At 50.1% G+C, this 12427-nt stretch overlaps 1 protein-coding gene across 1 annotated transcript; it reads right to left on the minus strand.

Annotated features, from left to right (window-relative positions):
- Nucleotides 1-1283: 1283 nt before the first annotated feature.
- CD52 (CD52 molecule) lies at nucleotides 1284-2945 on the minus strand. Its single transcript, XM_069578932.1, has 2 exons — nucleotides 2812-2945; nucleotides 1284-1656 (listed from the first exon to the last, which is right to left on the minus strand). The coding sequence occupies exons 1-2, from the start codon at nucleotides 2863-2865 to the stop codon at nucleotides 1510-1512; spliced, it is 201 nt and encodes a 66-aa protein (XP_069435033.1). The 5' UTR covers nucleotides 2866-2945; the 3' UTR covers nucleotides 1284-1509.
- Between the last annotated feature and the right edge of the window lie 9482 nt (nucleotides 2946-12427).

Below are 12427 nucleotides of genomic sequence, written 5' to 3' on the forward strand. Positions count from 1 at the left end.
TCACCTGCCTTCTGACTTGCCTAGGCTCAGGTGGGCTTGCTTCTTCCCTCCTTCCCGTTCGGGCGTTCAGATGCAAGGCCTCCCTCTGCCACCAGAGGGAGCCCTGGGACCAGACTGACTGCAGAGTGTGACCTTGTCACAGCCTCCCTGAAATGATGTGTTCCCGGAGCGCGGGCTATGGGAGCACAAACATGAACCAAGCCTTGGTCCCTGTGCTCAGGCAACCCACAGTCCAGTGGAGGATTCCAACGGGTAGGGTGATACATTCAGTGACAGGCGAAGAAAGGAAGTGGAGGCATGCACAGGGGAGGACTTGAAACTATATTTAGAGGCACAAGGCATGGAACACTGCCCGGAGGAGGGAATCCTCACCTGTGATGTGGAGAATGAGAAGGAGTCAGCCGGGCTAGAGGATGGCAGAGGGGTGCAGACAAATTCAGGGGTGGAAGCCTGGAAGTCCAGTGTGATGGGGGCAGGGTGGGCCGGGCGAGAGAGGCGAGTAGGAGCCACACCTCAAAGGGCCTTGCTCGCCAGAGCCTCTCAATTTCTCCCAACCCTGGTCTCAGGCCCTAAAGGTTTGATCTCAGTCAGATAAGCCGGGACAGGGGGTCTTGGTCCCTAACCCGGCTCAGAGAGGGCAGGACATAGTCCTTCAATCTAGCAGACCCTTGGCCTCTTGGCTGAGATCCTCCAGGAAGAGGCAGAGATGGGGACTTCTCCAGGGTCCCTTTCCCTCTCTGTTGATCCCAATTCCAAGAGGGGTACGAGTGGTTAGAGCCGCTGTGTGTCCTTCCTGCCTCCTAACCCATGGGTAGGTGGGAAAGAGACAGACAGCGGCCTCTTCACCTTTCTCAGCGCCCCCGTGGTTGGAGGCTTGACGACAGGAGGCTGGCTGTGAGGGAACCGCTAGAGGTTGGGAGGGCAGTTTTCTCTGACTCTGTTGTTCTGAAGAAACTCAGGTAATGGAGTGGGGGACTCACCTCTGCAACTGTGGATGCCCAAGGTCTGGGTGGGTGTGTGTGGGTCCTCTGGGACCTCCCTTCCTGAACTCCCAGGCACCGGTGACCAAATGCAACTAAAGAGAGGGTGACTACGGCAGGTTCTGGGCTGGGTCCTTTCAAGGGGATCCAAATGGGTAGGGCCCCAGCTTCCAGACTTTGGGGCAGGGAAGGTGGGGTGTGAGCTCCCTGGTGCCACCTCTCCTGCTGATGGGGACACAGGCAGCCCCTGGGTGCTGGCTCTTCGGGTCTGGTGATGTCCAGTGACCACACATAGGACCCTGCTCCAAGTACACAACAGCTTTATTGACCCCCAGCTGGGAGGTGCTTCCTCCTCCATGTCAGAACCTCCCTGTGTCAGCCATGGGCCCCACCCCAAGCTCTGCCCATCAATTCCTATAACCTGCTCATCTCTAACATCAGCGCCTCCCAAGGATTGGGGGTGCTTCTCCTGCTAGTGATGATGGCCACTGTCTTGGGGGGCATGAGATGAGGGCTGGGGCGTGTCAGCTCAGGTGAGGTGGAAGAGCTGGATGAGGGTATTGATCAAGAAGAAAAGGATGCTGCCACCGGCCAGGCTGCTGAAGGCTGGGGAGCCACTTTGGGGTTTCTTGTAGGTGGTGAAGGTGCGGTTTCTTCCCAGGACTCCAGTTTGTATCTGCAAGAGAAGAAGTGGGGCAAGCCCGGGGAGGGGTGAGTCTCAGGTGTGTTGTTTAGAGACCCAGTTCTCCCACCCCCAGACTGTAGCCCCCGGTTCCCTGTCCCGAGGGTCGTGACTTCTGCCGCAACGTCCTATGGGGAGGGCTGGCGGCTTCGGGCCACGACGGAGGCAGGGTCAGAGGCAGTCCCCGGTCTGTGTGCCCCGGAACCTTCCTTTCATGTCCACCAGGCCACCCGCACCTCCAGCATGCAGGAGATAGGGAAATCTGTGGCTCCAGGCCTTGACCTTGATAGCCCAGCCAGGGCCTTAGCCTCTCTGAACTGCAGTTTCCTCGTCTAGGGATGGGAAGAAGAGCCATCATAGTCGTGGGGGAGGTCACGGGAGACCAGCTGGAGAGAAAGCACCTGGTAGAGTGTGGGTGGGTGGAGGTAGGGAGGGTGTGGCTTTTTCCCCCAAAGAGATGGCCAGATGGTGATCAAGCTGTTCTCAAAGCCTGATCACCCTGCAACTAAAGCTGCCCTTGATGGAGATTAAGCTGTTTCTGATGGTGACCAAGGTGTCCTTAATGCTTGATCAGGCTGTTCTCGATGGAGAACTCGATGGCTCCCTTCTCCTCTACTGAGAATGCTGCCAAAGCTGCCTCTTGGAATAGCAGTTGATCTTGAGACTCTAGCTGTTTCTGGAATGGGAGATTTCTATCTTCTTAGCATTGCCAAACACTCAGGCTCCTCACCCGGGGTGGCGGTTCCCTGCTATCTCCATCAGGCTCCGTTTGAACCTCTCCCGGCCCCCCTCCTAACAGGCCCATTTCCCCAGGTTCCCTGTGGGGTGATGCCATTGTCACTCAGGGCTGTCTTCCCAAGCCTCTTCATCCCCTGTTATTCCACAACACCCTTTGGGGACCTCAGTATGCTGGCACCCTGTCAGGTTGCCCCAGCCTCAAGTACCAGAGGCAGCAATGCTCAGGGGAAACCTCCCAACAATCTGACCCCAACCAGAAGAACTGGAAGGCTGGGAGCCAGGTGTCCGGAGGCCTTGGTTCCCATGGGAGGAAGGCTGGGTGCCAGGAGCCTCCAGGCCCTCCCCCCGCTGCCAGGCAGGTCTGAGGAGCCTGGGGTGGTGGTTCCAGGGACTCCAGGGGGCTGCTCTTACCTGAACCATAATCAAGAGGCTGATGGTGAAGAGGAGGAAGAGGAAGCCTTTCATCCTGAGAAGCTCTCTGCGGCTGTCTGGGCAGCACTTTTGGAGATGAACTCAGGGCTGTCTGCAGGCCTCTTTGGGCTTGGCTGCTTTTGAAGGAGGGTAAAGCAGGGAGGCGGGGTGAAGGGAAAGGAAGGAGGGCCTCTGGGGTGGGTTGGGTACTGCTGCTCTTCTACAGATCTTGGGATTGAGGATGCCAGGCCCCAGCTCCACAGCTCTGGCAGGTGATGGACAGGTTCTGGAGTGGAACTGGGGCACATCCCAGGGTATGGGAGGTGGGCAGACCCAGAGGCAGCTGGAGGGCAGTAAAGAGGGCCCAGGGCTCAGAGTCCTGCAGAGTGGGGATTGAATCTTGGTTTAATCACCTATCAATTCTGGGACCTGGGGCCAGAAACTGTACCTCTCTGAAAGAACTGCCAGAGAATTACAGTATCATTAAAAAATTAAATTTATAAAAAATTAAAATTATAGTATCATTAAAAGGAGATTGAGGCAGGGGATAGGCGCTGAAGGAGGAAAGGCTGGGATAAATTTAGGTTTCAAAGTAAGGTTGTGGACCGTTCCAAGATTCAGAAGAAAGGCTTGGGTAGCACAAAAAGTGGGGTGTGTAGATTTCTGTGAAAATGAAGGTGAAATGTAACAGGAATCCAGAAACCTAGCTTCTAGTTAAGCCCATTTCCTCCGGGCCTCAGGTGAGAAGACTGAAGTGGATTATTTCTGAAGTTTACTAAGACCTAGCAACTTGTGACTTGGATAAAGAAAACAGCAGATAGGTGTCTGTATTAGTCTCAGAGCGATAGGAAGAAGGCTAGTGGAGGACCAGAAGTTAACTAAACTGCAGGGGAAGGGATTTGGGGTGGGGGTGTCTGTGAAGTCCCAGGCAGGGGTGGGGGGATAGGGTGAATCACAAAGATGCCTGAACATTGCTCTATTCTTTATACATCCTCTCACTTTATTCTCTCAGTGGGACTCTGCAGCAGGTTCCATAATTACCCCCATTTTCCAGGTGAAGAAACTGAGGCTTGGATATTAAGTGACTTGCCCAAGGTAATAAAAGGAGGAGCCAGTTTCAGGTGGAATTGCATCCAGCTCTGTCTGAAGCAGCAGCCGTGTATGTAACCTCCGGGGCTGTCCTAGAAGTCACCGATTAAGTCTTCATTCCCTGCCTGGCTCCCTCCTGGAGGACCCAAGGGTTCTTTCTGTAGCCCAGTTTCAGCTTCACTCGCTCTCCCTTCCTTAGCCTATTCTGTGTCTGGTTTGCATGCCCGGCAGTAAAAGAAAGTCCCCTCTCTCGCTTCTCTGCTCAGGCTTTGGGCCGTCTGTAGCAAGCTTCAGAAAAACTTGAGTGAGCCCTTAGGGCCTCCAGCCCTGGCTAAAAAGAAACGAAGGGAAAAACAAAGCAAAACAAAACCCTGAAAGTCAGGCTGGTGAAAGCCAGGAAGTGAAAAGGAAGGGGCAGGAATCCTGAGGCTCCCGGGGAGAGGAGGTGGGTAGGGAAGGAAGTGTGTGGAGCCCTCCACTACCTGCTCAAAAAGTGAAAGTCGCTCAGTCGTGTCTGACTCTTTGTGACACTATACAGTGCATGGACTTCTCTAGGCCAGAATACTGGAGTGGGTAGCCTTTCCCTTCTCCAGGGGATCTTCTAACCCAGGGATCAAACCCAGGTCTCCTGCATTGCAGGCAGATTCTTTACCAGCTGAGCCACAAGTAAAGCCCCAAACTGGAGAATGCGGGCATTAATCCCGCTACCTCTTGCATGCTCAGCGAGCGCGATACTATTTGAGCTAATTCCCCACGCCGATAGGTAAGCCCGCCTCACGTATCATGGCCCACCCCCATCAGCTCCTTCACCTGAGGCAGCTCCTGACCCTTAACCTCACCACGCTGGCTGCCTTTGGTGCAAGTGGGTGGGTGAGAGTCCATAAGGCACAGATGCCAGAAGGGCCCTGGCCCAGGAGACAAGAGGCCCAGGTTGAAGCCCAAGATGGCCCTGCTGAAACTGGCTCCATCCCACTGGGCGGGCAGCCTTCCCCTTACAAAGACAGGCTAAACCCTGGCTCCTTTCTCCATGCTGCGGATTCGTGTGACGATACTTAAATGCCAAGCTCATATCTGCACAAACATTCTTACAAACCCCAGAAATTTCATTTCCACATCCTGAGTCTCTGCTGTTGTTTGAGCTTGAGATGCTAGTGGTTGGGAGATCTGGGTGCTGGAAGGCTTTTTAGAGTTTGGGACTTGTGACTTGGAGGGATGTCTGGAGTCTGTTAGTACCTGAGAGAAGTGGGGCTTCAAACTTCCTCTCCTGCCCTCTGAGCAGCTTCATTCTGTCTTAACACCATCTGGACAGACAGAACCCTGGTTGCAAAGCTTAAAGAGCTTAGAGAGACCCCCATTTTACAGATGGGAAAATTGAGGACCCAAGAAGGGCAGATGAATGCAGAGCTAAAGAGAGAACCTAGTCTGTCTCTAGATTTTCCTGCCCTACCATACACCTTCTCCAAACCTGACTTGGGAAATCTCAATCCATAGCCCCTACATACCCCAGAAATCAGACCTAAACTCCTTGCTGCTGCTGCTGCTAAGTCGCTTCAGTCGTGTCCGACTCTGTGCGACCCCATAGACGGCAGCCCATGAGGCTCCCCTGTCCCTGGGATTCTCCAGGCAAGAACACTGGAGTGGATTGCCATTTCCTTCTCCAATGCATGAAAGTGAAAAGTGAAAGTGAAGTTGCTCAGTCGTGTCCGATTCTTAGTGACACCATGGACTGCAGCCCACCAGGCTCCTCCGTCCATGGAATTTTCCAGGCAAGAGTACTGGAGTGGGGTGCCATTGCCTTCTCCGGCTTAGATGCTTAGTTCCACTTTAAACACGCCACAGTTGAGGTAGTGGAGAGACAGCCTAGCAAAAGTCTCTTTGGTAGCTAAGAAGAAGCGCCTAGAATAGTGCCTGGCACATGGTAGGCACCCAGTAAGTAGTCACTGGGAGCAAGTGGCCAAAGTAGAGATATCGGGGAGTCAATCCCGTGGAAGTGATGGCTGGAAGCATAGACAAGGGCTGGGTTCCCAGGCGCTAAACTCCTTAGTGTGACTCAAAGCCCTTCCTTTCTCCCCAGCCTTCTGTTTTGGGTTCCATATATATCACACCCTAGCCCACAGCCACACCCATCTTGCATCTCTAGTTGCCCCAGGCTCTTTTACAACCCAAGTTGTTTTCTCTTTAAGGAAAGCCCTTCTTCAGTTGTTTTATCTGATCAGTTCAGTTCAGTTGCTCAGTCCTGTCCGACTCTTTGCGACCCCATGAATCGCAGCACGCCAGGCCTGCCTGTCCATCACCAACTCCCAGAGTTCACTCAGACTCACGTCCATGGAGTCCGTGATGCCATCCAGCCATCTCATCCTCTGTCGTCCCCTTCTCCTCCTGCCCCCAATCCCTCCCAGCATCAGAGTCTTTTCCAATGAGTTAACTCTTCGCCTGAGGTGGCCAAAGTACTGGAGCTTCAGCTTTAGCATCATATTCCTTCCAAAGAAATCCCAGGGCTCCTTCAGAATGGACTGGCTGGATCTCCTTGCAGTCCAAGGGACTCTCAAGAGTCTTCGCCAACACCACAGTTCAAACGCATCAATTCTTCGGCCCTCAGCCTTCTTCAAGGTCCAACTCTCACATCCATACGTGACCACAGGAAAAACCATAGCCTTGATTAGACGGACCTTAGTTGGCAAAGTAATGTCCCTGCTTTTGAATATGCTATCTAGGTTGGTCATAACTTTTCTTCCAAGGAGTAAGCGTCTTTTAATTTCATGGCTGCAGTCACCATCTGCAGTGATTTTGGAGCCCCAAAAAATAAAGTCTGACACTGTTTCTACTGTTTCCCCATCTATTTCCCATGAAGTGATGGGACCAGATGCCATGATCTTCGTTTTCTGAATGTTAAGCTTTAAGCCAACTTTTTCACTCTCCTCTTTCACTTTCATCAAGAGGCTTTTTAGCTCCTCTTCACTTTCTGCCATAAGGGTAGTGTCATCTGCATATCTGAGGTTACTGGTATTTCTCCCGGCAATCTTGATTCCAGCTTGTGTTTCTTCCAGTCCAGTGTTTCTCATGATGTACTCTGCATAGAAGTTAAATAAGCAGGGTGACGTACTAATAAGATTTAGATCAAGGGACTTCCCTCATGATCCAGTGGCTTAGAATCTGCACTCCCAATGCAGGGGGCTTGGGTTCAATCCCTCGTCGGGGAACTAGATCCCACATGCCACAACTGAGAGTTTGCATGCTGCAACTAAAAACCCTGCAGTTCAGTTCAGTCCCTCAGTCGTGTCCGTCTCTCTGCAACCGCATGGACTGCAGCACACCAGGCTTCCCTGTCCATCACCAGCTCCCAGAGTTCACTCAAACTCATGTCCATCGAGTCAGTGATGCCATCCAACCATCTCATCCTCTGCCGTCTCCTTCTCCTCCCCCCTTCAATCTTTCCCAGCATCAGGGTCTTTTCCAATGAGTCAGTTCTTCGCATCAGGTGGCCAAAGTACTGGAGTTTCAGCTTCAGCATCAATCCTTCCAATGAATATTCAGGACTGATTTCCTTTAGGACCCTGCATACCTTAACAAAGATCCAATATCATACATGCCACGACTAAGACTTGGTGAGCCAATAAATAAATAAGTAAATAAAAATAAATATTTTAAAAAAGAAGACTTAGCTCAGAAGCCCCTTCCTCTGGGAAAATTTCCATTTTGCTGCTCCTAGAAACTCCTTCAAAGGGAGGGAGTTCCTCAGTATTCCAAGAGCTCCTTCTGTTGACCACTGCTCTAAAGATTGTGTCTGCTAAGAATATTGTCTAGTAGCTTGACCCAAGACCAGGTCCCTCTAGGTCTTGTCACCTCTCTAACTCAGCACAAGACAGAATATGGCAGTTAGGTGTCAGGGACAGCTGAGTAATAAGTGAATATAAGGCGATCACACCTTACCTCCAAGCCTTGCATGCCTGTATTCATGCAGTCAATAAATGCTTATTATGGGGCAATAGCAGCAAATATTTGGGCAGTTACCAGTGAAGAGAAGAATTAAGGGGAATAAAGATGTGAGCCCCTCACTTGGGACTGCTTTTCCTCTAAAAGCAATTGCTCCTTCCGGAAGAGACAGTTGAGAAACTGTGCAGAGCCTTTCACAGATTTCGGGAGCTGGGGGAGGAAACTGCAGCTCAAGACTTGCTAAGGAAGGGGGCCCTGGCAAACTCCCCCACCCTCCACTAGGCTTTGGGTTGGGAGCATGAAAAGTTATGCATGAGGGGTACAAATGAACAAGAAACAACAGCCCAACCCCTCAAAGAAATTGAAGACAACATGATCAAAAAAACAAACAAAAATAAGAGGAGCAATAAATAATAGAAACAATTACACAGAAAATCCAGATAATGCAATTATCAACTAAACTTTTAACTAATAATGCTTAGTATATTCAGATACATAGAAGACAAGACCAAGAACTATAGATTATAAAAGAGAACCAAATGGAAATTCTAGAACTTAAAAATATAATAATATTAAGAACTCAGTGGATAGGTTTAACATCAGATTAGACACAAATGAGGAGAGGATTAGTGAAGTGGAAAATGATAATAGAATATTATAACAAAATATAGTTAGTTGTTAAGTATCTGCTGTGTGCCAGGTACTGGGACAGATGTGGGGAAAAAAAGGGGGCATAGCCCCTGATGTTATGGAACTGACATTTGAATGGGGGTGTGTGTGTGTGCTCAGTCCTGTCCGACTCCTTGTGACCCCATGGACTGTAGCCCGCCAGGCTCCTCCGTCCATGAACTTTCCCCGGCAAGAATCCTGGAGTGGGTTGTCATTTCCTTCTCCACGGGATCTTCCCGACCCAGGGAGTGAACCCGCATCTCCTGCATTGGCAGGCAGACTGTACCACTGAGCCACCTGGGAAGCCCATCTGAATGGAGAAAACATTAACCTTGATGGTAATTTAAGACTTCAATAAACGCTGTGAAGGAGTCAAAAGGGTAGTGTGAAAAAAGAGAAATGGGGGGAGGACATATGTAGGTCAGTGTTCAGGAAAGACCACTCAAAGGGAGTGTTTGTGCAGAACAAGAGGGACCTGGGGGGCTTCCGTGCGAATCTGCCTGCCAGTGCAGGGGGCAAAGGTTCCATCCCTGGTCTGGGAAGATCCCACATGCTGTGGAGCAACTAAAGCTTCGCACCACAGCTACTGAGTCTGCATGTCTTAGAGCCTGTGCTCCACAAGAGAAGGCACTGCAGTGAGAGGCCCGTGTACTGCAATGAAGAGTAGCCCCCACTCACCTCAACTAGAGAAAGCCCGTGTGCAGGAAGGGAGACCCAGTGCAACCAAAGGAAAAAGGAACCTGAGTGTGTACAACACCTCAGATGACTCCCCATCCAGGTTTCTCAGTGCTCTTTAATGACTGTGCCCAGCCTAGGGCAGTCCCGCAACGGGCAGCTGCACAATATGTGTTTGAGATCAGTGACAGAATGGAACATGGCATGGGTGGGAGGGGCAGGGAGGGGGTGCGCCTCACATTACAGTTTGATCCACTCTGCGGCCTTCACCCCCGCAGAGAGAGGGCTGCGCATTCCAAGGAAACCTCCATCCATTTGTTCATCCGTCCTTGTCAGGCCATTTGTTGACACCTACCGTGAGTCAAATAAGACAGACGGGTAAGGATCCCTTCCCTTGAGAAGTTCATAGTCTGCAAGTGAGACACATACTGGAAAAAAAAAAAAAAGAATCACAAAATGGAATAAGGAATGTTATAATGGCAGCAGGGCTCTTAGAATGTAGAGTATAACAATTCTACTTTGGGAGTGAGGGTATTCATGAATGAGGGGACATTTGAACTAGTTCTTGAAGGATGGAGGGGATTTTTCCCAGGGGGAAAAGGCAAAGGAGGATGTTCTCATTGGCAGGAGAGGCCTGAATGTAGAGAGCATGCTATTTTCTGAAACACTGAGAAGGGTGAAGGGCAGGACACATAATATGATATGAAGGTCCTAAATGTCGACAGGAGATAGGATGGGCTTGACCCAGGATGCCTGTGATATGGGTGGAAAAGGGGGAAGGTGGGAGAGATGACAAGGTTTTTATTGCGAAGGAACGCTTGGACTTACAGGACCTCTTTCTCCCTTACTCTTTACCTCTCCCTCCTGAGCTGCTAGGAACTGATAAACTCTTTGGTGCCAAAGGGCTCATAACTGATGAGGGTTCTTTGGGAAATGCAAAGTGAACTCGGTCTATTCTCAAGAATAGAGGCCTCCAGAACCCTCAGACCCTAGGGCTGGGGTCTACTTCCTCATCCCACAGGTGGGGAGCAGGCCCAGAAAGAGCCTCCCTCCTCCCATTCCAGGGCCTTTCCACAACTGTCAGGAATGAGTATCCACCTCAAGATGGAACTAAGAGGAGGCCAAGTGGCCCCCACCCCAGAAAATCCAGAAGGAATCCTGGGTGAATTTGGAAGCTGGACAAATTTTCCTCCAATGTCCTTCCAACACTCAAATCTTTTGTGAGCCTGGAGACCTTGGAAAGATTTCTAGAACCACCTAAGATGGGAGATAGAAAAATATAAGTCAGAAAAGTAACTATTAGGTGAGCTTAGACTCTTGTTTCACTCTCATAACTTTGTTTTTGGAAAACAGCAACTCAACAATGTTATGAGGAATTGTACACATTTCATTTGCACAAACCCCAAGGTAGGTTTTATTAGAATCTCTATTCCAGATATGGAAACTGAGGCTCAGTGGACTAACTGGAGCAGAGACAGCCAGCTAAGTGGCAGAGCCAGGCTTCCTGGGTGGCTCAGACAGTAAAGAATTTGCCTACGATGCAGGAGACCCGGGTTTGAGTCTTGGGTCGGGAAGATCCTCTGGAGAAGGAAATGGCTACCTACTCCAGTATTCTTGCCTGGAAAATCCCCATGGACAGAGGATCCTGATGGGGTTCTATTCATGGAGGGTTGTGGGGGGGTTGCAAAGTGTCAGACACGACTGAAGGCAATTTTCACTTCACTTCACTCAAGTGACAGAGCCCAGCCCCATAGACTTATTAAATTATGCTCCCATGTTTCCTCAATAAATGACTATGATCATTTTCCAAGTTTCTACGAAGAAAATGTATCCTTCTACAATAAGGCTCTGATTTCTCTCTTTAAAAAATAGTAAACTGCCTGCCAGGTTAGAGGGCTCCCACCTCCCTCACAGGAACTAGATATTTGTTGAGTGTCTGCCTACTGCAGAATCTAAGGCCAGGCTTCCAGCCCTGGGAAGGAGGGAGGTATGTTGTAAACCCTGATGCTTGGATAAAGGCCCCCTCACTCCCTAGTCTTGCAGAAGTGAGAGGCAGAGCACAACAGGGCCCATGAGGCCAGCGCCCCCGCCTCCCAGCAGAAGGAACCCGAGCAGAGTGACAGGATAAGGTTGCTGATTCTCTGACTACCAATCCCCCAAAACACTGGGCCCCAAATTTTCTCATTTCATACACCTTGAACCTCAGAGAACTTCCTGAGAGCAGCTTCGTGGCAAGAGAGCTCTCCTACCTCCAACTTCCAGTCACACTTTCCACTTGAATTCTTCCCTTAGCCATGAACCAGTGCCATCTGTACTCTGACTTATCTTTGCCTGCCTGTTTTACTAAAGTGGGAGCTTCAAGAAACAGCACAGACTCTGGAGGCAGACAATTCTGGGTTAGAATCCACTTTTCTGCTTTCTACCTGCACAGTCTTGAGCAAGTCACGTCACTTCTCTGAGCTTCAGTTTTCTCATCTCTAAATCTCATAATTTTGGCATCTGGCACTTGGAAGATGCTCATTAATTGGTAGGTCCTTTCAGTTTCCAATTGGTGAGTAAAGAATGCCTCAAGGAGCCTGCCCTCCCCTAAAAGCAGTAGGTTAGAGAGTCAAGTGGAAAATATTAATAAGTGCAGTTGGAGACATGCAGATAAAGGGCTTTGGTAGTTGAGCCAAGGTATAAGGAAGTGGGTGCCGGAAATCATAAGACACCCAGATCATCACAGCTGGATGACTGTGAGATAATGATAACAAAAGTTAAAAGCAGGAAGTGTTTTGAAAACTTACTCTGTATGGGTATTGTGATAGGTATTCAGTACGTATTGTCTCATTTAATTCTCTTGGCAGCTCTGTGGGGTGGGTTTGTGGTGGTTGTTCAGTCACTGTCATATCTGATTCTTTGGGACCCCATGGACTGCAGCACACCAGGCTTTCCTGTCCTTCACTGTCTCCTGGAGTTTGCTCAAACTCATGTCCAGTGAGTCAGTGATGCCATCCAACCATCTCATCCTCTGTTGCCCTCAATCTTTCCCAGCATCAGGGTCTTTTCCCACAAGTCTAGTTTTCACATCAGGTGGCCAAACTATTGGAACTTCACCGTGAGCTTTTCCAATGAATATTCAGAGTTGATTTCCTCTAGGATTGACTGGTTTGATGTTATTCCCATTTTACAAAAGAAATTAAGGTAACTTGCTCAAGGACACACACACAGCCTGGGACTCCTGGTGCCAAAGACCATGCTCTTAACAAAA

Source organism: Ovis canadensis, chromosome 2 (genome assembly GCF_042477335.2).
Source record: "Ovis canadensis isolate MfBH-ARS-UI-01 breed Bighorn chromosome 2, ARS-UI_OviCan_v2, whole genome shotgun sequence".
Classification (NCBI taxonomy): domain Eukaryota; kingdom Metazoa; phylum Chordata; class Mammalia; order Artiodactyla; family Bovidae; genus Ovis; species Ovis canadensis.

What these genes read in the sequence shown, in the direction of transcription:
- CD52 (XM_069578932.1), bottom strand. Translation starts at nt 2,865, where the DNA reads ATGAAAGGCTTCCTCTTCCTCCTCTTCACCATCAGCCTCTTGATTATG. An exon ending in GCCTCTTGATTATGGTTCAG is followed by an intron (nt 1,657 to 2,811) that starts GTAAGAGCAGCC and finishes CTTCTCTTGCAG; the next exon opens with ATACAAACTGGAGTCCTGGG.